Raw genomic sequence first — 27,565 nt, forward strand, 5'->3', positions numbered from 1 at the left:
TCTACTGATCTTTTATTTTCGACGTGTGCGACCATTTGGTTATATACGTCAAGCAGTTTCCTAATTTTGTATTTATAGTAACTGTATATGATACATTTACAAGAAACAGATGGTTTGCTTGAATTTAACACCGTGTGTCATCATCTTTATAGTTTGATAGACACTTAAGTTGCAGACCAGTCTATATTGAAAAAATATGGCACCAAATAAAAGCAAAACAGGCTTTATCAGTCTGAATCGTGGATGTTATATGACTGAAAAGTGTTGGAGGAAAGGGACTTTGTTAAACTGAAGAAAATTTGACATCAGGAAAAGAACAGAAATTAGCACTACGAGTTTGAAAGAGGAATTTTACAGTGATGTAATACAGCATTCAGAATTTGTAGACTTGACTTTACAGCCATTCAGCAGAAGTTAAACTTGTGATTTAGACTAGCTAAAGTCAGTGTTGTATATAAATAATTTTATCATTTTGTTTTGTGTCTATTCTCATACTAATCTACATGGACAAGAATTTTAACTTAAGATCCAGGTAAGTAGCAAAAATAAATGTATATTTTCTTACAGTTTTCTGTAATTATGGCATGTAATATATAGATTACTCTTTTATGCTCAGATTGCACTTTTGTGCCACTCATATAAGTAACAATTATGCTTATACCTCTGGCGGGGTGGGTTGGGATTTGGCATGTATGAACTTACAACACAGCAGTTCAGCTTCACATTTAATATAATTTCCCATTACCTAGGTAACTGATCATTAGGACTAAGGTGTACCCAGTTGACTTTTCCTACAATTTTTAATAAAGATTGGTTCCTCCTACACAAGCTATTTGTCTAATGCCTTGATTTAAGTACTTGATACTTTAATTCTTCTGGTCGTAAACCAATAGTGCTTATCAGATGGCCTGTTGTCTGTCAGTTAGAACACATTTGCTATTGCACTCTTCCTAGAGGACTGCCATGAAACTTTGCATTTGCATTCATCTCAAGTCTAGCTGTTTCAAATAACAATGGTGCCACTTGAACATGCATTATGGCCACCATGGCAGATATTTTTTAAATGTCATTCCTATGTTATATGAACAGAGGGACTCATTTAGAGACATCTTGTGATGCCTAGTTGTTTTTAAATGACATTGTACCAATCTGACATCAAAATATGCCATCTTGAAACCTTACTAATGCTTGTTATCCAGAATGGATGGTTATATAAACATGAGGTTTTCGCCAAAAGATTTCTAATTAGCAATATATAGTTATTTCTATATTATATTGCTTTCCTTATTTTCTGTTTATAGCAAATGCATATGAATTATTTCTAAGAAAACAGAGGTTTCTATAATTTGAAAGATTGTCTTCCAGATTCATAATACTGATAATCATTTTAGGTAACAAACCAATCGGTACTTTTAAAAAAAATGTTTAGTGAAATGAGATTTAACATTGTGTCTTGAGAATGAAAATTGTTGGAGTAGATGGATCTTTTTAACTTAAAAACATGTCTGATCAGAAAGAGGACAAATAAACACCTGTACAAATTTGAAAAGATGAATATGAGAGTGATGTAATACAGCAATAGCACTGAGCAAAAAAGAATTTGTGGACTTCACAATGATTCAGTGAAAGTTAGACATGTAGGGTGGTTCAGTGTTGAATATAAATAATTTTTCATTATGTTTCATGTTTGCATTCTAGTTATAATCCTCATTGATTTTGCCCATTTGTGCCAAGATTATTGATCTGTAAATCTATGTCAGTAGCAGTTATAAATGTACATTTATCATACAGTCTACTGTAATTATGGCATGTAATATATAAATTACCCTTTTTATGCTCAGATTGTGCATTTTTTGCCACGTAAGTTAGCACAAATTATGCTTATACCTCTTTCAGGGTTGGTATGTATGTATCTTGGATTGACCTTGTAATTGAGTTTAGGGCCTACCTACTATCTTCTTATTTTTAAACAACATATTCCATATCTGATATTTCTATGTCTTTAGATTATATATTAAGATCATTGTTAATTAGAGATAAACAGATGTTGAGTTCGAGGTCTATTTTCTTTTTTGAAATTAAGAATGATATTGAAGCAAGTTATTTTTGAATTTGATGGGAAAATTACCCTCATCCTGACTCAGTTATTGTCATCTTAACTTTTTATATGAATGTTGTTTACTTCAGAATTACTCATTCCTGTCTTAACAGCCAATGTAGTCTTATTGTTTTGTTCAGTTTTTATTTGAGGGGATTTATTCATTTAAATTATTCACATGATTTACAAAGTGCTCAATATTTGTGGACATTTTTGGACTAAATCACTTTTTTGGGATTATTGTGAATCCATTTATGGACATTATGGAAAACTGATAGCACATAAACACTATTCCAGGTTGTTAGAATATCAGCACATGCAATATTGGAATTCGTTTGGAACACAACCGGAATTCATTCAGAACACTACTGAAATTCATTTGGAATACTCTGTACTTTTGACTTATGATAGAACTTTTAGGACTGTTTGGAATTCAATTTGTGATACTCTAAATTCTTTTAAAATTTTCACTTTGTCTTCTAGGGAGATAAATTATTTGTTGGATGTACAAACGTTTTGGTTTTCACTCTTTTCTGTTACTTGGTGTAAGACCATAGTCATAATACTGCTCTGAAATGGAAAGTCATATTGACATGGCGTTTTACCATAAAACTAATTATGATATCTCGTTGGTTCTAAATGAAAATGGCGCTGATCTTATGCCCAGTATTAATGCCACAGTGGCTAAGTTGACAATCTTACTGCTTAGGAATCTCGGAGATGGGTTGAAAACTGAGCAGTTAAAAATTAGAAATGATCTCACCATGAATTCCTGGAATTTGTTTCACACAGTAGAACATAAGCCCCATCAAGGTTTTTTTTGGTTCATTTTTATTGTCAGCTAACTAGCATTTGCCTGACCTAATTCCTGCTGCACTGATGTGTGGGTTTAGGCTTAGTTCAGCTTCAGCTATTGATCTATAAAAGTTAGCAAACATTGGAAGCTGAATGATTGATGCAGGTTTCACGGCTTCTTATTTGGAAATTAATAGGATTAATACCTGCAGGAAAATGGAAAGAAGGTCAGCCTGTCTTCTGATTTTGATGAGTGTTCATCTGAGAGTTAACCCTAAATCTGGGTTTATTTATTGTTGCAGTTTGAAAGGTTCATGCCCCAAGATGATGCTTTTGTGGCAACAGTGTTTGCACCTGTTACATTTCCTCCAGCCCCAGTTCTTGTCTTCAAGGAGTCAGACAGTGGTAAGTTTTGACTGCATCTGTGTTTAAATAAATATTTCTCCTTCATCTACAAAACCTACTAAGAAATAAAGGGAACACTTTTGCTTTGCAGTACTTCACCTTTCATCTTTAGATTGGGAATTTTGTACCGAATGATGTTTGTTAAAGTTTACAAAAGTTTATTAGCAATCTTCTTGTCATTAACTCACATGGTGGCTTTGCTTCAAAATATGGAAAACAACTTGAAAATAATGGTAATTTATGTTTCATTAAAATATGTTCCCTTGCATTTTATTCTTGGCTAATTGTTGCTATGACAGAATTTAAAAGACTTTTTAAATTTTTTTTATTGAATATTGAATGTGCAATAAAGTGGTCACCTCTTGAATCCACCCCCCAAACCAGTGGCCACCTGCTTTTTTTTTCTGCCAAAATCCCTAGCCACTTACAAGTTTATATTCAAAAGTACACCTCAAGGATGGTCACCCCTCTAACACAACCAGTGGCTGGAATTTTAGTGCAGAAACAGTAAAATTTACACCACAGGAGCAGCCATATAATGGCTGTTTACAGATAGAAGTCTTGCTAATATTTTTTCATTTTGTAACTTATCACAATGACATTTGTATCAACATAATGGTAAAATGACTTAATACACACAAAGAGGTAAGTAATCCAATTATCCTTACTGCTGTATGTTCCTGACATGTTAGGCTTCATCACTTTGATAATCACTGGCTGTTACTACCACCGATAATTTTTGAGATGACAAAAGCTAACCACTGAATAGCACAGTATTGTTCAGCTATGTCGGTGTGACATCCACTTACCAGATAGTAAAATGATTTGTTAGCCTTTATGGCTTTCTGTCTTAGAATATTAAATATCCTTAACTGCGTACCAGACTGAAAAAAAGTTGATCATGTGACAGGCTCACTTCCTTTGTAAAAACTGCATCTTGTTTGATAACCACAAATTGCTAATAAAGGAAAAAGTTGTTGCAAAAAGTATGAAATGTCTTCAGACATTCTCAGTTTTGAATCAAAAGTGAAAGCAATTTGACTAAATCAAAGAGTCCTTTGAACACTACTAAGAAATTTGATATCAGAAAGATTCTAATAAACATTATCAATATACATTCAGCTGCCATGAGTGGGAAAACAGAATCAATCAACTGGGCTAGTTACAGCTAGATGTGCGTGCCCAGGATGCATTTGCATTACAAGTGATGGTTATTCATAATTGTTAAAAAAAATAACATTTCTATTAGTTTTACCAAATTAAGTTTATAACCTGATAACATTCTTGGGATTTTCAAATAAAAATATAGAATATTTAAATATTAGTTACTCCATTCATACTTTATTTGTAGTTACTACTCTCGTGTCCTACACCTAACAGTCTATACCAGGAATATGGGAGTAAATGTGGGGTTACATTATAATTAATAAGTCCACCGTGTTAATCTGCCCAACTTAGCACTTATCTCATTATCTTTTACTAATGGTAGTTTTGTGAGTTGTTATTTCAGGGATATTGCACAATGTTGAATAGCAGACTGACATGGTCCTGCAATTTAGACATTTAGTTTTGTGTGAACAAAAATCTAGCTATTATAAGGAGTGTGCCCTTCTGAGCTACAGTGGGGGCATGTATGTATTGCAAACACAAATCCTTGTTTAAGGAGTATACATTTTTGGGCTGCAGTGCAGGAATGCATGTATTACAAACACAAAACCATGTTTAAGGATTATACATTTTTGGGCTGCAGTGCAGGCATGCATGTATTACAAACACAAATCCATGTTTAAGAAGTATATATTTTTGGGTTGCGATTCTGAAGCGATAAAAGATGCATGAGAAAAGTCAAATCGAGCTAAGGATTGTGGTCACCATTGCACTCCTTGTGTTCATTTATATGACCGATAAGGTGATTTCATGTTGTCACATCGCCCGATATTTTTGTTCAGGGGGTGATGGGTCTTGCCGCCTAACAAATGGCGCTTTGTAGCATGTTTTGTTGTCAACTAACAGTCAAATTTTCAGAAATGTCACACACAACTGGCAACAAATAACGACTCTTTTCTACGAAGTAAAGTTATAATGTTTTGTCAGACTTTACTTACCCAGATGTTTTTTCTCTAATAAATTAAAATTTTATAGGGATTGTACATTTTTGAGCAGCAGTGGGGGCATGCATACATTGCAAACACAAATCCTGGTTTTAATGAGTGTAAATTTTGGAGTTACAAACACAAATCTGACTTTTATAAGGAATTTACATTTTTGGGTGTCAGGGCATTGATGTATTACAAACACAGATTTGACTTTTATAGGGAGTGTTCTTTTTGTAATTATGATGCATTTAGAGAAGATTTCTGTATGCTAAATGAGGACAAGTGGAGCTTGGAACAGAAAGAATTAATGTCTGTATACATCATCATGTGATATACATTGCAGGTGAGCACAAGCTGCTAGCTACAGGAAGCCTGTTGTCAGTGGACCCTGACCGGCTTGTCATCAAGAGAATTGTACTCAGTGGCTATCCCTTCAAGATCCATAGGAAACTAGCTGTGATCAGATATATGTTTTTCAACAGAGGTAAGTTTGCATTCATGGATTGCTGTGTATGAACTATTGGAGGAGAAAACAAGACATGTTTAGAAAGCAGTATTTCTGACAGGTCTCATACAAAGCTGGTGAATATGTGAACTGCCCATATGATAAAAATTTGCTACATGGAAATTAAGTTATTTTTATCAGAATATACTTTCTGCTGCATTTCTGTCTGTGTTACTGGTTAACTGCCATTCATCAGTATCAATTTTTGTTGTTTAGTAAAAACATTTTTGTGAGAACTTTAATTCATGGATTGGAGGAATACTATTATTTTCATAGAAGGATAATTGGGTATTTATTGGGGTGTTTTTGCGGTTTGAAGGAACCTGAAAAGTAATGAAATTGGTACCCTGTGAAAAATTCCTACTCCTTGAAAAATGGCTCCCCCTTTTGATAAATAGTGAATTCATGCTATTTAATTATATGTATTTCTTAGCAAAGGTTGTACATTTTCATGGTTGTACATTTGCAAGCAATCAATGACAAAATTGCAGTAAGAAGTATTTCTTTGCATTTCAGATTATGACAGGGCAGTATGCCATGTACCATGTGAGTTTGGGAGTAAACAGAAGCCCCATATATTTATATGCTGATACAGTTTCAATTTTCTCACCTCATTAATATCATTGTCGCTTGTTTCTTTGACAACCTCCATTTATGTCAGCAATAATTTGAGTTATGATAAGATTAAATCCTCTTTCCTGTTTCTTCATGTAATTTTTACATAGCCTTCATTGTAAGTATATTGGCATAGTTAACATCATCAAGAGCAGACAATAAAGGTGACACTTAATGTATGACATAGAGGTTATGACGTAAACCGATAGGATACTTTTAAATTTAGGAAGTTCTGAGGCAGATTATACATCTATGTTTTCAATCACTGATTATTTATGCATATTTTAAAGACAAATTAATGCATATAATATGTATGTGAGCTGCATGCAAGTTACAGTACATGGCACCAGTGATGGCACAAAAATCAGCACCGTAACACAATTTGAATGTTATTTCTTCATAATAAATGGCATTAAAATTATAGTGTGTAAATTGAATAGGTGTATAGCAAGCATCACCTGCAAGGCAAAATTGTCATGTATATCAGGGGAAACAAATATACATTTTAACCAAATTTGGTTGAGCCATTGGTTGATTTGGAATGCACATTTTTATTAGTCTTTGGCTGGCTGGGGACTCCATCAATTATTATGGCAACTTGCATTTCTTAAATTGATAAAATTAAACTATTAGTTCATGTTAAGCTATCACTATTAAGTAGCTTAACCTTTCTGCATTGGAAAAACCCTTGTACCATTTCCCTTCTAGAAAGTTTTTAGAACATGTACATCAACCCAGTCTGACTCCACGTCATCGGCCCATATGCAGTAGTGTCTCTTTATTCTTTTTCAAATGACATTTTGTCAACAATGAAAAATTCTTGCTCGAGGAAAAAATACCTTTCAGTGAAGGTTTATTGATGTTCAGAAACTTACATTCACATTCTTTTTGATAAGCAAAAATTGTTGTCAGAAGTTATTTTGGTAGTTAAATGTGATAATTTTGATTGTTTTTGGGATACAATGAGCCCCCTTCCTTTCATTGATTCAGAAATTACCTTGTCAGAAAACAAAAATTTCTAGAGTCTTCAAAATTCACTTGAATGTTGTCCATGTGTATGTTTTCATTTTCATTGTTGTTGTATGCAATGAGTGTTGTTAAATTCCATTCAATCTCCTACTTGAAATTAGTAGAGGTAATTCTTCCATTCATTATTTAGTGGTTGTGCATTTCAATTCCTCAATGTTTCTTTACTTCTTTTTACACCTCAGTTAGTCAAAAACTTTGAAGTTTTCACTCATGGATAAATAGTCAAAAAACAATACAAGTAACACTGACCCTCATTATGACCGACAGATTTCTTTTTAAGAAATGTTTATTTCATATATCACCTAGTGTGGGTAAATTGGGGCACATTTATAAATGACCCCATGAGACATCCACACCACATGTTTTTTGTGCACAAACTATATGAATGGATGCATGTCCAACTTATTGTACTTACAAAGGGAGGGAGGAAGTGCATTCATATTATCTTCCCCTGAATCATGACGCACACTCACAAACCCTGAATAAAAGAAAAAGGGAATGCACCTTTCCATGGTAATTAGTTATTACCATTCTTGAGAGGGAAAACAGCTTCTCAGCTTAACATTGGGGTCAAGTGCTGCCTGCCAATTTCCAAGGGAGGAACAGCATCTTTATGTATAAAGAGAGTACGTCTTCTAGGAAGAAGGCAGTGGAACTAGAGTCCCCAAGCTGGGAAGAAAGGGCAACACCTTCCTTAGCATGAGCAAAGGCTCACCCCTGGAGGGAGTAAAGAAACACCCTGTGTATAGTGATTGCAATTTGTGGATTGGTCAACATTCTCCAGACACCCAAAACCCTTCTGTGGCATTGAACAGTTCATGCAACCCAGTGAGGGTTATGCAGTGAAATAGTTCTCTCTTAGTCCAGGGGAGGCTTCCTCCCACAAATCTGAGTTACCATTGGGTTCAAGTGACTGGTCATTCATTCACTAGGCAAAATACATGCACGTCCCCCTATCAGTATGAATAATGAGCGACAGAGACCACCACCTTCCGCTCAGAAAATATCATTTTCAGAAAGAGAGGGTCATATTTCCTTCTCCTGAAAGTTTAGGAGGAAATATGGGTCTTGTCACTCACTTCTGCCTGGCAAAGGAGTTCACCAATGGTTTGGAATCTGCGAGAAAACATGAGAGGTGGTCAGTCCCTGCCCCCTCCCATTGCCACAACACTTTAGTCTCAGCTTCCAGCTATAAAGTTAAGTACCCCAACATCCACCTTGGATGCTGGAGTGGGGATTTTGTTCAGGTCATTCAGTCACCTCTAAGACATTAGTGACTTTAGTAACTGAGGGCAGGTTGTCATGACAATACCATCTGACCTGTTGTCAGTTGCTTCATTGAGTCATTTGAAGGAAGAATCTTTATTACCAGTTGCTTTGCAGTGGTTATGGAAAACTGTAGCCATGATGTCAATACATCCTTTGTATATGGTGATGGTGCTGCTGGTTGAGTTACTCCAACTCTGCAGATACATAATGTGACTTGGTGGGATATCATGCTACATGTCTGCAGCATGATGCCCCAGTGCTAAACATCACTCTAAACTGCCACACTGCAGACATCTTACCGATATGACTGAAAAATTGTTAAAGCTGCGTTAAAAATCTAAATCACACACACATATACCACCTTGCAAAAGCTACATATCCAAATTGTATGCCTTTCAGATTGATAAAATTGCATGATGAGTGCAACTTGATAGGCTGAGTTATCTGCTTTGCACACGTGAATAAATAAGTAAATAAATAAATATACTGTTTTACTTCCAGAGGATATTCTGTGGTTCAAACCTGTGGAACTGAAAACTAAGTGGGGAAGAAGGGGTCATATTAAGGAACCATTAGGTAAGTCGTATGGATAGCACAAAGTGAGTACCAGTAAGTCTTAGCAATAATGTCCTTGTCAGAAGTTGTGGTATTTGTTCAGTAATGCTTCCTTGTCGGAAGTTGTGGTATTTGTTCAGTAATGCTTCCTTGTCAGAAGTTGTGGTATTCGTTCAGTAATGCTTCCTGGTCAGAAGTTGTAGTATTTGTTCAGTAATGTTTCCTGGTCAGAAGTTGTAGTATTTGTTCAGTAATGTTTCCTGGTCAGAAGTCATAGTATTTGTTCAGTAATGCTTCCTTGTCAGAAGTTGTGGTATTTGTTCAGTAATGCTTCCTTGTCAGAAGTTGTGGTATTTGTTCAGTAATGCTTCCTTGTCAGAAGTTGTGGTATTCGTTCAGTAATATTTCCTGGTCAGAAGTTGTAGTATTTGTTCAGTAATGTTTCCTGGTCAGAAGTTGTAGTATTTGTTCAGTAATGTTTCCTGGTCAGAAGTTGTGGTATTTGTTCAGTAATGCTTCCTTGTCAGAAGTCGGGGTATTTGTTCAGTAATGCTTCCTTGTCAGAGGTCGTGGTATTTGTTCAGTAATGCTCCCTTGTCAAAAGTCGTGGTATTTGTTCAGTAATGCTTCCTTGTCAGAAGTCGTGGTATTTGTTCAGTAATGCTTCATTGTCAGAAGTCATGGTATTTGTTCAGTAATGCATCCTTGTCAGAAGTCATGGTATTTGTTCAGTAATACTTCCTTGTCAGAAGTCATGGTATTTGTTCGGTAATGCTTCCTTGTCAGAAGTCATGGTATTTGTTCAGTAATGCTTCCTTGTCAAAAGTTGTGGTATTCGTTCAGTAATGCTTCATTGTCTGAAGACGTGGTATTTGTTCAGTAATGCTTTATTGTCAGAAGTCGTGGTATTTGTTCAGTAATGCTTCATTGTCAGAAGTTGTGGTATTTGTTCATTAATGCTTCCTTGTCAGATGTCGTATTTGTTCAGTAATGCTTCATTGTCAGAAGTTGTGGTATTTGTTCAGTAATGCTTCATTGTCAGATGTCGTATTTGTTCAGTAATGCTTCATTGTCAGAAGTCGTGGTATTTGTTCAGTAATGTTTCATTGTCAGAAGTTGCGGTATTTGTTCAGTAATGCTTCATTGTCAGAAGTTGTGGTATTTGTTCAGTAATGCTTCATTGTCAGATGTCGTATTTGTTCAGTAATGCTTTATTGTCAGAAGTCGTGGTATTTGTTCAGTAATGCTTCATTGTCAGAAGTTGTGGTATTTGTTGAGTAATGCTTCATTGTCAGAAGTCATGGTATTTGTTCAGTAATGCTTCCTTGTCAGAATTTGTGGTATTTGTTCAGTAATGTTTCCTGTTCAGATGTTGTGGTATTTGTTCAGTAATGCTTCCATGTCAGAAGTTGTGGTATTTGTTCAGTAATGATGTTTCCAGTTCAGATGTTGTGGTCTAACAGGCATATTTCATAAAGTAAATATATGCAGTGGGCATAATATTTTACAAATTAAATGTAGATAAACCATCATGCATTATGTTTTTATTAAATCATGTATGTACCCCATGGGGAACCTCATTTGCACATGCAGCTGTTTTACAGACTGAAACTAAGGACAAATAGGTCAAGTGGTCAGTCACCCAAAAAACCCAAGAGAAACTGATTTGTTGGCATTTTGGAATAGAACAAAAAAATACATATACCTGTGTAGTAGAAGGTCAGTTCTGCCATGCTTACTCTCAGGAAAGATAGTCCTATGAAGAACCAATTGAAACATCTTTGGAAATAAGAAATATGAGAAGACAAAGGAATACAGCTGTTATTCCATCGATTGGGGTTTAATTTAATGGAAGTTAACATACTGTACTGTAATTGAATGTGATGTCAATAAAACTAATAGTGTGAAACCATGAGTGTTTCCTTGTAGCTGCAAAATTACTGCTCTAAACCCAAGCATGTATTGAAATGAAGACCACAGTCTGCTACAGTGGTATTTATTCAGTACCAATGCTTCTTATAGAGAAATTGTTTTATTGTTCAGTAGTGTGTTTCCTGGTCATAACTTGTGGTATTTGCTCAGTAACAATGTTTCCTCGGTAGAAGTTGTAGTATTTGTTCAGTAGTTATGTTTCCTGATCAGATGTGTTAATTGTTCAGTAGTTATGTTTCCTGCTCAGATGTGTTAATTGTTCAGTAGCATTGTTTCCCAGGCAGAAGTTGTATTTGTTCAATACACATATCAATGTTTCCTATTCCTAAGTTGTGGTATTTGTTCAATAGCGATGTTTTGTTTTCAGCAGTTGCGATGTTTGTTCAATATCAAGGTTTCTTGGTCAAATTATACATGATGTGATGGAGCAAAACTGAATAAAACAGGAATGCTTTGCTGCATCCCTTTATAGTTCACCAGAAATGTAAGAAAATTTATGACACATATATTATTCTGTATAAAAAGTATTTTTCTTTCTATATTAAGGAGAATCTGCATGCAAAAATGTTATGCTGCATTTGCATGCTCATTAAATGTGAAAACTAACCATAAAAGTGTTAGCATCTGGTGTAAGAATTTACAGTGGCATAAACTGTTACAAAGAAACTGAGTTTCTCTGCAAAGTCTAATGTTTCTGACATTTTTTTGTGAAAACATTTTGAAATTACCTATAAATGTTATCAGTACAGAAGAAAAAAATTTTAAGAGTCTTTTTCTAATGCATGTTTTTGTTTTGTTAATTCTGTGAACTATCAACATTAATACTAAAACATAGTTGGGGTTAGGATTTTTTTATATTGTTGTCCTGATCAAAGGGACAAACAAAGTTGGCAGTTAGTAACTGTTTTACATGATACAATATTGACTGCAGGAAAATATTTAACAATCCAGTAGAGGAATATGGATATAATGCAAGTTTTTACCCAGTGGTTCATTATAAGAATTTTAAAATGTTTTTGTGATGTTACAGGTACCCATGGTCATATGAAATGTATATTTGATGGTCATCTGAAGTCCCAGGACACTGTGCTAATGTGCCTTTATAAAAGGGTATACCCCAAATGGACATATGAGCCATGTGTGCAAGCCCCTCCCCCAGTTAGTGAGGAGGGACCACAGGAAATGGAGGAATCTGAAGGGCCAGCATTTTCTATGTTTGATTAAAAGGTTTATAAATGTGATATTTATTAAATACTCCATAAACCACAGAATGTTATTTTTGTTTTCACGGCAGAGAGAAAGAGAGGATCAGTTGGAGCTACAGGTCATACAATTTTCAAAAGAACTTGGAAAAATATGACACTGCCAATATTTGAAAGTGATTGTTGCAAGGAAATTACGTTGTTGGAGATTGCAGTGTATTTGAGAAATCCAATGCAAGTTACTTCCCTTTCAACTACAGTCAGTATCATATATTTCCAACTCCTGCTTTTCACTTAACATTTGACCTCCCTTACGCCAGCCACATATACCATCTCCTCCTATAAATGGCTGATGAAGTTGTGTAATTTCAGTAAAGTCTAAACATTCTGCTTTTTGCTATCAAAAAAAATGGTTGTCACAAACATGGATTAAAATCCCATATTGCCAAAGAGAACAATGCACAGCACAGGAAAAATGGCCTATAATTCTGCCTCTGTCCATCAGAAAAAAAAGTTTGCATGATATACTGTAGATTGTAAAGAAAACATACCAGGTACTAAAATAGTGTCTTAACATTAGAGCCTAGTTGTGTACTTAACAATGTTGCTGTTAAGTTGACAGAGGCAGGGCCGATCAAATCCCATTGTCTGATATCCTGGACTGTACATGTTTAAAGTCAGACAAGTAAAATTTTCCATGACACTTGTCTTGGACAGGTGTTTTTCCACTATTTTAAAGCAGGTTGGGCAAGTGCGAATTTTTTTCTTTAATTACCCTATCTGCCTTTATCAGAGCATACTCACAGTTCACAAGTACAGCAAGTGGTCATTGGCAACTGGCACCTGCATGACTGCATATTGGTCTAAGTAACCAAACTGTCAACTAATAAAAACACTTAAAACCAATCAGATATGGTTAATTAGTAGTGCTTTAAAGAGCAGTGTTATATTGTGCTTACTTAACACAGATACTCTTGAGCAAATCCCCCTTTCATTTCAATCCATGGAGTGTTATGTATATTTATATAATGTGTGTTAATTTTCATGATTAAAGATTGATAGGGTCTTGTACTAAATCATATTAAATACCAATATTCTTTAATGATGTCGGTTTGTACTGTAAGATGAGATCATTCTTGTAGATATAGTCATAGTTTCAAAGAAAGTGAGATGTACTTTTATTTAAGTAATCATGTTGATGAGTTTGGTATAGACTATGGGATTGCCCCTAGGGAAAAACAGTTTACCTAATTTCTGGTTCACTAGCTACTAAATCACTTGTTTAGAGTGATTTCAAAATGCTAAGATGAGCCTTGTTCTGCTGTCTTTATTGTGTCTCAGTTTTTTATACAGGGGATGATTTGCTGAAAATTGGTTATTTCTAGCATTCATCAGTCTTCGAAGAAACATTTGTGATCATTTTAGTGGATTTATATATTTCAGTTGTTCATTGGAATTACAAAGTACTCAGGCTTTTTGGATTTAGTAGCTATTTGGATTTATTGTGAATTCATTTAAAAGCATTTTGGATTATCTAATTCTATACATCAAGACTTGGCACATCAGCACAAAAGTGAACTCATTTGGATTCTTGGATACATTTGGACATGTGATAGAACTTTAGGACTATTTATGATTTCATTCATGATGCTGTTATTTTTAATTTCTCACTTTCTATTTCGAAAAATAAATTATGTTTTGAATTTTACGAAATGTTGGTTTTTACTCTTTCCTGTCACTTTGTTTAAGACCAGAGTTGCAAGAGGAGTAAATACAATGAAATTAATGAAAGTCTCTTTATCAACATAAGTGACAGTAATGAGTCTCCAACTTTTAATTGATTATACTGGGAATAGACTTAAGTGTGCAACATTGTGTTTGAAGTGAAATAGTAACACTAATGCAGTGGCCTGTGTTTGTATTTAAATCGCTAAATGAATCTAATGATCACTATATCAGAAGTACTTGACAAAACAGTTATCTTTTCTATATGGATAAAATGAGCTTACTAAATTAGTTTTGCAAGGTTGGTCACAAGGAAGATTCAGAGGGAAAATTCACATGAAAGTGGAAGGCTACAGTGTAAGGCTGCTGAGCTCGTGTAACTATTCCTTCAAAGAGACATAAGCCAGACACAGTGACAGCACAAAGTGTCAGATATGACAACTAAGAAACAAAGAAATGTTCAGCCACATTGGGTTGATAATTATCCATAGCTAGGAAATTCAGCTAGTGTATGTGTGAGTGGAACTGACAAATTCGGGATTTAATTCAGCAAATCTCGTGATCTGGACCTCATAAAGCCTGAAAGTTTATGACATTGACCATAACCAGCTTGTGGAGAAAATCCCTTAAGGTAGAGTTGCTAAGACTCCTCTAGGAAAGACCATTTTAAAACTAAATGATATGAAAAACAAATAAAGTGAAAGATTTCTATAACACAACCTACATTCTAGCCAGTGGTTCTTAACCTTTTTGGGTGGCAATCCAGGTTAGGTTTGTGCAGTTAGCCGTGCCACTCATTATATGCTAAAAAACCACTTGGGTACGGAATTTCAAATTGATATGGTTGATTTCATTGTTATGTAAATCTGTATTGTGTGCCTAATTTTTGTCCATGATGTCAGATTGTTTCCGATTGTTTCAGATAACGTTCATTTTTAAATAACATGTTTATGTAGCTAACTTTTGTCCATGATTGTAAGTCATAAATAAGATGATATATCATTTTGAATTCAGAATATCCTGGAAACAATTTGATGTAATTTTCCAATTAGAAATGACTTGCACCTCGGGAATTCCAGAACATTCTATTGTGCCTGCATAGAGGCTTTCTAAACAAATTATGATTGCTGTTTCATATCAGTGTTTTGGAATCTGTATTCAGATTTTGCAGTTGTATTAGATATAATTTTAGAAGAATCAATTAAATAATTATTCATTGGAATTACTAAAGTGCTTATACCCTTCTTGGATTGATACACACTAACTACGTCATTGTGGCACATTAGCACATTCAGGACTTTTGGAATTCATTCAGAACGTTCTATACTTTTGGATGTGATATGACATTTAGCATTTGATTTATAATGGTGCAAGTGTTTCTTAAATGTATACTGTTTAACTTGGGAAAATAAATAATGTACTGATTTTACTTGAATTGCTGTTTCACTTTCTTTCTGTTACTTCGTGTAAGACCTAGACCATAACACACTGCTACCCACTCAAAACAGAATGGTGACCCAGTTTTGGGTTGCAACTCATGGGTTAAGAACCCTGACCCAATGTGGAAAACCATTTTCTGATATGAAAATGCTGTGTGCACTCCAGGAGATGAATGGTCTTAAACTTGGTGTTGATTATAAGAACAGACTCGTGGCAGGAGACTTTGTTCTGTCAATTGATCAGGTCTTGAAAGAAGGGGTTAGGGAACATCTTAAGTCCAGTAAATTAGTTTTCTTTCCTGCTAATGGAAGTGCTGATGCTACCATATCTGAACAAGATTAGTTTATATAAGATACCTTGATAATAACAAAAACTATAAAAATTGAGCCCTTTGAACAGATAAATATGCTTAACATTGTTTCTTTTGTTTTTAACACGGATTAGAATCTCATACATCTGATCAAACTTATGCAAGAGATTTAAATTTTGGAACAAGCAAGAATGTAGGTGAGACAAGTGAACTTTCTGAGTCAAGCGGTTGAAACCAAAATTGGATTAGTCATGTTTGTAGGATATAATTTTCTCACATATCATCCGAACCTCACTAAGGAACAATGTCATGAAGCATTCAGTAATTAGCCTACAAAATATCACAACTTGAAACAGCTGAGACTTCCTGCACACAAGATATAAGCACAGACCATTACTGTTGTAGGTAGAAAAGGGACATAGTTCTTGGAAAAATAATCATTCTCAATGTTGAAATGCATGTCCATCCTCAAGTGATCCACATTCACTAGAAGCGCATGTCCATCCTCGAGTGATCCACATTCACTAGAAGTGCATGTCCATCCTCGAGTGATCCACATTCACTTGAAGTGCATGTCCATCCTCGAGTGATCCACATTCACTAGAAGTGCATGTCCATCCTTGAGTGATCCACATCACTAGAAGTGGTAAACTTTTGTCTCTTAAAAATATCCAGAATTACAGATGCAAAAATAAAGCTTGATGCAATAGGTATACAAATATAGATGACTACAGTAACTTGGGTCGCATGTTGATGTTCTCTACCCATAATTGCAATGCCAGTAGCGGGTAAAGGAAAGTAACATTTCCATTGGTCAGAATGTTACCACGTGATCAAAATGAATGTTGTTCATTTCTGTATGAACTGTAATGAGAACTACTTTTCTAATAATACCCACTTCAATAAACAGAGTCACGTGTACAGCATAAGATAAACACTGCCAGTTAAGGCAGACACGAAGTAAGCATTAAAGGAAAACAACATTCTAACCATTTTTTACAGAAAATTAATTGAATAAATTTGGCTTCCATTGGTTGAAGGACTGGTATATTATGATGACCTTATTACGATCAAGCTGGACAATCCCAAGTGCTATAAATAGCTATGTAACAGAAAAACCACAAACACGTATTACTACACTCAATTAAGATTTCTGTTTTTTAATGATGCAAACAAAATAACATAACGAATAATTAAAATTTCAATTATAAGAGTTTAACGGGTTTTTTTCTGAGTTTATCATGGTATAAACTCAGTTGCCGACTCACACAGCTTACACAACGCCCTTCGGGCGTTATTTGCTGTGTGAGTCGGCAACTGACAGTTTATACCACGATAAACTCAGAAAAAACAACGCTAAACTCTTACAGGAATTGAAATTTCCCATTCTAAGGAAAATATGTGATATTTAATCAACATTGTTGATATCAATCTTCATATTAAAGATCCCTCAGCTTTCCCATTCAAATTAAATTCTTTTGACTCTGCTTAGGTGAAGCATGTTACCACAAGAAAACTTTAGTCTGAGAATCAACATGCAGACTGAAAAATTGGACTATCACATGGAAACCATATCCTCAAATGTTAACCACCTCATATATACAGTATACATAATATAAGGACATTTGGAGTGGGGGGGTTAGAAAATGAGCCTTATTCAATATAGTCCTTTCTACCTGCCTTACACCTGCACAGTAAGGCTCAGAGTTGGGTACTATAAAGGAGATGTTTAAAATCATTCTCCTGACTTATTATAATTCTATAGTTCATACATTTTTGTAACAAAAAGCATTTCTCCTCAACCTGTGGAATGCCTGGTTTTGTTCATTACACATGTTCCAGTGGCACTCTTGCCTTGGACAAATGTTACACATTTAAAGGAGTAACACTACTCAAACACTTGACGTCTATAAATTGTTCACACTGAAATAAGTAAAAGACTGCACTATAGGAAGTACATAAAAGTTCTGAAAGTGGTGCCTCTCTTAACTAGTTTTTTCACTTTCAGCATCAATGTAATATTATCATGACCCTACCCTTGCAGTTTAATATACTATAATTACTTTTTTGCCCTGGAGAGATACTTTTACATTTTATATCTTTCCTACATCCAACTTAGTGAAATACTTTGCAAATTTATTCTGAATGCTATCAGTTGTGAAAATCAAAGAGCATTTACATGTGACTGTACTTGTAGTAAACCAGGAAAACTTTTTGGTGCATCATGTGAACGTAATTATTATGTAACAGAGGAACCAAGACACAGGTTGAAACATTTCCTTAATTTTGCAAGGTACACAAGCCATTTGATTTCAGTATGAAAGAGCTAATAAAATCAAATGATCTCCATCTAATTGTATAGTGATAGATATATGTTTCAAAGCAATATGTTAATTCTAAACTCGCTTAAGACAATTTTACAGTATTATAATATGACTTGCCTAACTGACATGCTTAATAGTGATAAATATTTAGACTAATCATCTATTTCTGTATGTAATTAATTTGTCAAGAACTTAATAGCTAATAAATAAACAAAACTATATGTGAGTGGGCAGAAACAATGAGTTTGATATGTTATAGGAACGTCGAAGCCGTCAGGCAGATAATATGTTCTATGCCACATCAAACAGGTTCTTTCCCTCTACTCGGAACAAAACACTTGTGGTTTTGTATTTATTGCAGATCCCCTTTTTACATTTTTTTAAAAGTACACTTTAAAAAAACTTTATTAGGCTTTGGCGTTTTATGATATTGTACAACCCATCCCCATGTACATATCTAGGGCTAGTGTGTGTGCGTGTGATTAGGATCTTAATGAAGCTTTACAAAAATTTCAGTCATAAAACTATAATGTCTGCAATGTGGCAGTTGATGATAATACCTAGCTGGGGCATCATGCCGCAGACATACAGCATCATGTCCCACCCAGTCACATATCCTGACACCAGGCCGACCAATCCAAACACTAACCTCTTAATGCTGAGTGCCAAGTGAGGCAGCTATATGTACCATTTTTGTAAGTCTTTGGTATGACTTGGCTGGGGTTCAGTCCCGTGACCTCCTGCATTCGAGGCAGACATTCTAACCACTAGACCTAAATATCTGCTGTGGAGTTATGTCCATCTGTCTGCATTGCAGCTATGGTGATTAGCTTCAAATTTGTATAAATGTATGGGATATATGAATGGATTTAATATACAGCCACATGCAAGTAGATTTTTTCCTTCTCAAATGGAACACAAGTTTTGGACAAGTAGACCCTGAATACACACTCTACATACAAGCGAATTTCATGGCAAATTTTATACATTCTTAAAATACGTTCAAGTTGATGCAGAAAACTGCTGAATTTACAGTACAATCAGACTATTATTGTTTCCATTTAAGGCAAGAAATTGTTGTTGAATGAACATGAAAGGACACATAAAGCATTTTTTATATATAAAGAAATCAAAGATTCAGTTTCTATATTTACGGGTAATATTCAGTTTTGGGATATAATTAACACGTAAATTCTAAACAATATTGCAATATTGTTCAGTTTTCTTCTCTTTATTTTCTACTAAATGTGACTCAGTAATGAAAAAGTCTCAACACCTTATTACAAGATGCAATTCTTCTAAATTTTCATCATAATCAAAACACAGCTCTCTGTGATATGTTTACCTTTAATGTTGCAAATGTTTATAAGTTTTATCCTCAGATTTACTAAACAAATTCAGTTACTCTACAATTTTAATAGACAAATTTGAAGTACCTCCATGTAAACTTGCTCCATAAATAATAATTCTGCAGACAATATTTTTGATAATCTGAAGCTGAAATGTAGATGGGGGGGGGGTAAAACTCATTTTAATTATGTAATAATTACCTGCCAATATTGTAAAGCTAACCTATTTTTGTGCTGAAAACTCAGTCCATTGAGAATACATCCTCCCACAGAATGGAGAAAACGTCATCTTATCAAAGATGACAATTATGCAAGACGTCAGATCTCTGTCCTAGTCCTGTCCTCGTACCAAGAGGCTGATGAGTGATAGATGGGAAAGACTGGGTCTTCCACTGATTTATCACTGTATGTATCATGTGTGCGGTATTTTCCCTCCCAAACAGAAGTGGGGTAACATGCTGCCAAAGGTATGATCTGTAATATGGTGCTCTAGGTGTGCATGCATCTAGAAACATGCAAAATGTTCGTCATCTCCCTACATGGGAAGTCAATTAATGTCTTGAAATGTCCAGACCTTACTTTGATAGGGGCTTGACCAGCCACTAAAGATGTTCTTCCCAACATGAGACCTGGAAGAGAATATTTTTTCGGAAAATGCTGAATAAAACGGGGAGGGAAGGTGCCCCCAGCCTTGATATAAGACCAAATTCACAAGAAGTGTATTTCCATGTGCACTTGAAGCACTCGAGCAGTCTGTGTCCCAAGGTCCCTTTTGGTGGCCACAGTGCCCCCCAGACTGTTCTGACAGTATCCTGTATAAAGGAAATAATAAAATAACTTGTTGCCTTGACTCATCTGGTTGTATGCAGTGTCATACAGTGTACGCACATGTGTATGGTATGTACTAAAAACACTGATGTTGCCACGAAACTTGCCTTGTTATATGCAGTGTCAGTACCATGCACTGAAAATACTGTATAAATGAAATAAACATTAGAGTTGACCTCGTGAAAAATTACCTATAGTTTTCCCAATAGAAAAACAAAAATAATTCACCTGTGAACTTGTTTATTAAAGCAACATTCAAATACATATGCAATGTCTCCTTGTAGCATAGGTAAACAAAAAGAATACAATATGAATTTGAAAACAAAGAAAACATGTCCTCAACATTAGGCTCGGCCTATTATTATTTTCCTTATTACACAAGGACTTACTTGTACCCAAGTGTTATAGATCTGCAAGGAAAACAATTTCCTCAACGTGAGGCAGGACCTTTTGTTATTTTCCATAGAACACAAGGACTTACCTGTACCACAGTGATTTGTATACATATATGTAAGGAATGTGTCTACCAAAAAAATGGAACCCGAGGTAGCCTTTGAAGCCCTAAAAAGTTCTAAAGGGTAGAGTGTGTGTGTGTGGTGGGGTGTTTTGGGATTTTTAACGTAGCTTTAAAAAAAATTAGTCATATCACTAGTGTCTGCAGTGACAGTTTATAGTGTTGTCTAGCACTGGGGCATCATACCACAGACACATAGCATCATGGCCCAACCAGTCACATTATCCTGACACTAATTGTTTCGTTTACCTGATGATACATTACAAGTAGCCCCATCACTTGAATGAAAAGATGCTGACCAAAATTGTTTTGTTTACCTCATGATACATTAAAAATAACAAAACTGTTATTAAAAGCACTGGGACAAACTGATACACCTGTGCCTCTTATCAATATGATTCACAATACACTACCTACGATACAATATTCTCGATAAACATATCAACTTGATGATCTTTTCATCTTTAGAAGGTCAACCAGTTGTCAGGTGGTGTTTTACGTATTGATATCTTGGATGTATATCCAATCTACAGATTACAGTTGGACACAGGTGTATCACTGTTCATATGCCATTCTCATCCATGACAAAATATATATGTATAAAAAATACTTCCAAATTAGACTACCTGTTGTCAGTGATTTTAAGTCAGCCTTTTAGGCCATTTCAGACAGGTAAATTTAATTAAATTCAGACTTGTTTTGGTCAAATGCCTTTTGTTTTGCATTGAATGAATGCTTCAAGAACACCTTATTTCATGTCATCACTTAAATTTGGAATTCATTATGGCGTTATCTTCAAAAGAGAAGAAATAGTGCAATTTCTTCCTGCAAGGAAAATCTTATCCAGAACAAGTGGAGATGACTAACAAAATCCATCAGTGCTACTGCAGATGTGTGGGCGTGATGTTTAACAACCAAATCCATCAGTGCTACTGCAGATGTGTGGGAGTGGAGATGGCTAACAACCAAATCCATCAGTGCTACTGCAGATGCAAAACTTATGTGGTCACATGCACTTGTTTCTGTCAGTAAAAAGGAAATTATTGACAACACCTACTCCTACTCCACTATAACTCAAGCAAACTTAAATCTGCTCCCTATTAAATTCTGTGTTGCATATATCAGTGGAAAAGGAGGCATTCTAAATTTTCTCCCCATGAATTTAGATAAAACTTTACATTTCATTCAATAGCCACTTTTGTGTGATGCATCAGAATTTAATGTAACTCATTTTTCCTCATGACACACTGAAAATGTATCCTTCAAATTCAATCCAAGTAAACAAGGATAAAAAGCAACAGAGAAGCTTCACATAAAAGTGGGTACTGAGTAATCAATAAAGTAAATAAATCATATATAAAGAACAAAAGTCTGGATTTGTCTCCTTTAATTTGATATATGTTATCAGTTTCAGTGTCAAAACATGCTGAGGGGATGAAATAATTGGCTTGGAATTAGTGGGGTGGAGACATTTCAAACCATCTGAGTTGGTTATCTTGTGTTAATTTCTAGAAGGTGAGTGGTTGTTGTCAATATACCTGTTTTAACCTGAAAAGTGATTGCATATGCCTGTAACAGCTTTCACAAATGAATTCTCATTTTAAAGAATAATAAGGCAAACAAACTGCAGTGGGAGAAACCATCGTGCTAATTTGCACGGGAATTTTTTTTCATAAACTGGAACAACCCAATATCTGTAAATCAAAGAGATGCTAGATGCATGTAGGTGAATACAAGTTATTACATACCACTGCTCTGAATGAGTATGTATAAACAATCGGTATTAACGATTATTGAAAAGTTTGTGAACAACAAAATGTTACTTTCAAGTTGAATTTTACCCCATTAATAAAACGGAAAGCATGATTGTTTCAGTTGTCAAAGTAGTGTTAAAAAACAAAGTGGATGGTGGGGGGGGGGGGGGCATTTAATTATTTGCACATACTGCAAACAACATATCATCATTCCTCTCTGTAAAAATAGGAACGCCAACTGTAACATATTCTACATGCTGAACTGAATGTTCCAACTGGTTTTCTTTACTTTTATTTGCTACCTTGTTAAAATACTATTAACTGACCCATGCTTTTCGGGATGATTTCAGCCATGAAACAGACTGACTGAAAGACAATAATAAGCACATGAATGTGTTTGCTCAGTTGATTGGTGTTGATAAAGTGTTACTACCCAAAAGAGGTGTTTAAATATAGTCCGGGTTTGTGGAGATTGAGTCAGGGCCTATGATTATTTTGTATGGTCACCAGCTCGGGACCTGTATCTAAAATGATTTTTCTTTGAGCGGTGGGGAGGGGCATACAAATATCAATGTTGTACGCATAGGGAATCTTGAAAGAAGCTTAATTTAAATGCAGCATATTGAGAAATGAAAATAGTTTATTTCTTTATTAGGCCATATGTATTGCATTAACTTGAAACACTATCCTTCCTTTAACTGTCTCTCAAACATTTCCTTCAGGGTGTTCAAACTAGCTGTATATCTCATTTCATTCATTCTTGCTGCGTGATACCACCTGCAAGAGAACAATAGTCAGTTGGACATTGTGTCACAAAGTTGCTACAATTTTGAGCTATTTGTATTCAATGACAGTGATGTGCATCAGCATGAATCTTTATAGGAAACATGGAATAGCAGCTTTATATAAAAAGGAATATCAGCAGGCATGTCCATCATACAGGTAGAGATCAAGGGACATAATCATTAACCAGAAGGTTAAGTTGAAGAATCAGTCATAGAAACCAACAAGATCAAAATTAAATCCAACAGTTAATGGAAAATACACATCTTTAAAGTGCCACTGAGAAAAAATAGGTTAGTTAGTTATTCTGGGGCAGACTTTACACAACCTACATATTTTTACACAATTTACTAATGGATGTATTGTAAGGAATACGTGCATCCTTTTTTTGATAACCTGAATTACTTGCAGCATTCACTACATACATAAAATAGACCTCCAGCTATGGAATACATTAAATTAATTGTAAACCACACAATTCTCTTAAGATGCAACTTTCTGGTAATTTATTCAGACTGCCATATTTGTGACGTAAAAAAAAAAAAATTTAGAAAAATGCAACATAAAATAGAAAATATTTATGCAGTATGAATTGGCATCCCACCTGCTCCTCAACACTGCAATTAGACTGAATTTACTGAATATGTGAAAAGCTGATCATGCTGACCTAACTTATGATGTACTTATTTCAGCAAGTTTACCTTTGTCTGATAGCTTTCCACCTGTCCAGATGATTCAACAGCAGCTGTTCTGGAGCTGGTGCCTTCTCAGGGTCCTGGTGATACAAACATACTATGAATAGAGATCGAAGACTTACACAAATATTAACTGGATATGAAACTTGCACAAGAAGCTGAATAGTACACTTACCAAGGAGCAGTATGGCATTTAAAGTTTTCATAAATTTTGTCACATTCTTTTTATCATAATATCTCCAAGCACTATTGGTTTCTCATTGGCTGTGCTATAAAACACCATGAAATGATGTTTTTATGCTATTAAATAAAACAAAGCATCAACTGTGACAGAGTAATTCCACTCCAATTTTATAAGTAACAGCTTTGTTTTAAATGTCATTTTGAATTTAATTAATTCTAATATGATATTTCAAACCAGAATGTTGCAAAACAGATATTACCATCTTCACTCCGAATGTCTGACATTTGTGCCCTTAGTATTAAGTCCCAGAGGGACAGTAGACCCCTTACCCTTGCACCAACGCCCACCACATCCCAAGGAAAAAGGATCAAAATTCCATAAGTGTAGGTACAATCTACAACTACAGATTAACTGATCCATGTTTCATGTGCAAGATGACTTAAAAGATGTTAGACATATACATCGCTGCATCCTCACATTTCCATGAAAGCGTGCAGATAAAAATGCATTAATAAAGGAAGACTTTTAGTGAGAGGTACAGGCATCAAGCTTACACCATGGATGTCAAGTGGTGGATCAGTCTGGGGAAGTGGCTCCGGAGTTCTGAGGTCCCACGTTCCATACTCCTGTTTGATTGGGGGAGGAAGTTGATATATATTGGGGTACTCTCCCTGAAAAATTAGAAAAAGGTCTGATAACAACTGATCTTTTAATAAATAATTCTAAGTGACATAATTCTCTACCACTGAAATTCATACAAGAAACTCAAATTCAAAATCCTGGCAGATATGGCTCAGTGACTACATAAATTACTATTTTATTACCAAAAAAAATAGTCACACTATAATGAGACCAAAATGCTTCATAATTAATATAAACTGAATAAGATAACTTATAAAATAAATAGTTTAAAGTTATCAGAATTTCCAGTATAATATTTTTTAAACAAAACTACACGTGGGTAAATTGTATGCATATTTGGCTGAACCTAAAACTATTTTCATTTGATGTCACTGCCCAGGTTCACTAAGATGTTAAAGGGGTGAATCTTTATAGTGGGCAAATTATGGTTACTTGATTACATAATGATAACTTACAAGAGTGTATAATAAACTGAGTCACACTAGAATAAGACTGAAAGGTTTGACAATTAATACAAACTGAATAAGATTAGTTACAATACACAAGAATAGCACTTCTTTCCTGCTATGATGGTGAATGATTCAAAATTAAATTGTTCACCAGAATATTAAAGGTAGGTCAGTGTGAACTGCTTTAGGTCGCAACTAATTTTTTATGAGCTACAGAACCAATCTATGTGCGGTGGAATATTAAATACCATATTTATGAGCTACAGAACCAGTCTGTGTGCGGTGGAATATTAAATAACATATTTATGAGCTACAGAACCAGTCTATGTGGTGGAATATTAAATACTATATCTATGAGCTACAGAACCAGTCTATATGTGGTGGAATATTAAATACCATATTTATGAGCTACAGAACCAGTCTATGTGCGGTGGAATATTAAATACCATATTTATGAGCTACAGAACCAGTCTATGTGTGGTGGAATATTAAATACCATATTTATGAGCTAAAGAAGCAGTCTATGTGCGGTGGAATATTAAATACCATATTTATGAGCTACAGAACCAGTCTGTGGTGGAATATTAAATACCATATTTATGAGAATGAAGATTTGCTGATTGGCTGCAAATAGATTAAAGTTAACAGGATTTCCAACATAATTTTTTTTAAAGACGAATATATGTGGATAAACTGTATGCAATATTAGGCCTTAACTAATAGTACTTTTCTTTGATCATTGTTGCTGCACAGGTGCCCTCCAGATGCAAACAGGGCACTCTCAACAGACCTACATTTTGATAGAGGGCACCAATAATGTAAGTTTTCTAAAACAAAAGCCATGCAGCATATCCTTTTTTATCATTTTTAAAGTTTACTCTTGGATAGATTGTGCAAGAGATACGTATTTTTCAGGTCTTACCATTTGAAAATAAAAACATGCAAAACGTTAACATGAAATTCTGTGGCAATAAAGTTAGTTGTATGTGCCCTATATGGTTGACAGGAGTAAGGCTTTACATAATGAATCCACCCATCACACATCATCACTGTAGTCTAATTAATGGGACTTAATGACAAAACCTTGAAATAATCTATGGAGCAGGACAATTAGGTCACAAAAATCTCATTTAATAGTAAAATGAAGTAGTGTCCAACAATGATTAAGTACATTAGGAACTGTCATGTCATTAAGTTCAACTCCCAGCAGTTAAAGTCATTCTACCACAACAGTAACAAAATTACCAATATATGTAACCACCTAACTTTCCAAAGGGTGGGGTGAGGAATCACAAAATCTGTATAATGATCTGTGAAATTTAAAAATTTCTTTCACAACTAAAAATTTCCTTTCATAAGGCTGTGCTGTAATTAATAGTTGTATAAGTTGAGACAACATTGACGTACATATGGTTCATCTTCCCCCTTTTCTGTCTGCAAGATCTTGCAAGTCGAACAGGTAAAATGATAGATATTTAACTCTCCATTACTACTGTCAATCAGGGGTCTCAAATTTGATTAGCTTCACAGCAGAATCACTGAAACCCTTCTATCTGCATTATTATTTTAAATTCTGGGTGTCATTGTGGGCCACAGGAAAGAACTCCATGGGCCATGTGTTTGAGAACCCTCAACTAGATCTTCTGAAAATTTTAGTTTTGCTATTGATACTTTCCATACATCCTAAGTGCTGATTATCTCTAGAATAACAATTGGCAAATTTATGTTATTTCCATGTTTATCTTATGCAGATAGTCTTATCTAGTTCATCGACATCTGCTTGCATAAATATATTTTCCTTCCATCTGTTCATGAATTTTTGTCTCCTTATCTGCAATTCTCTCTGTTTTATGAAACTGTATACCCTTCAACTGCTGGAAGTTTTTATGAGTATGATTTGACCACATGACACTGAATGTTTACACTGTTATATAAAGAAGGATAGTCAATGCATACCTCTAATGCAATAAAGCATAACCATCTTTCTTCAAGCAACCATTCATTTAATTTCACGACATAAAAAATGGAACTCAATACAGTATGTTGAGAAAACAAAAAAACAAAAAG

At 34.8% G+C, this 27,565-nt stretch overlaps 2 protein-coding genes across 3 annotated transcripts in view; one reads left to right on the top strand and one right to left on the bottom strand.

Annotated features, from left to right (window-relative positions):
• LOC149788602 (pre-rRNA-processing protein TSR1 homolog) overlaps positions 1–12,570 on the top strand; it is a 70,657-nt gene extending 58,087 nt beyond the window's left edge. Inside the window, exons 17-20 of the mRNA XM_089974660.1 lie at positions 3,196–3,298; positions 5,738–5,878; positions 9,314–9,388; positions 12,330–12,570. Of these exons, the coding sequence (XP_089830786.1) occupies positions 3,196–3,298; positions 5,738–5,878; positions 9,314–9,388; positions 12,330–12,523 (513 nt within the window). The 3' untranslated portion in view covers positions 12,524–12,570. The remainder of the gene's footprint in view (positions 1–3,195; positions 3,299–5,737; positions 5,879–9,313; positions 9,389–12,329) is intronic.
• A 10,797-nt stretch (positions 12,571–23,367) lies between these two features.
• LOC149788603 (protein lin-37 homolog) overlaps positions 23,368–27,565 on the bottom strand; it is a 36,525-nt gene continuing 32,327 nt past the window's right edge. For both annotated transcript variants that reach the window (XM_089974663.1, XM_089974661.1), the window contains 3 exons: positions 24,962–25,078; positions 24,230–24,303; positions 23,368–23,522 (listed from right to left, as the gene is read on the bottom strand). In XM_089974663.1, the coding sequence (XP_089830789.1) occupies positions 23,429–23,522; positions 24,230–24,303; positions 24,962–25,078 (285 nt within the window). In that variant the 3' untranslated portion in view covers positions 23,368–23,428. The remainder of the gene's footprint in view (positions 23,523–24,229; positions 24,304–24,961; positions 25,079–27,565) is intronic.

Source organism: Sinohyriopsis cumingii, chromosome 11 (genome assembly GCF_028554795.1).
Source record: "Sinohyriopsis cumingii isolate HCF-2022 chromosome 11, ASM2855479v2, whole genome shotgun sequence".
In the NCBI taxonomy this organism is placed as follows: domain Eukaryota; kingdom Metazoa; phylum Mollusca; class Bivalvia; order Unionida; family Unionidae; genus Sinohyriopsis; species Sinohyriopsis cumingii.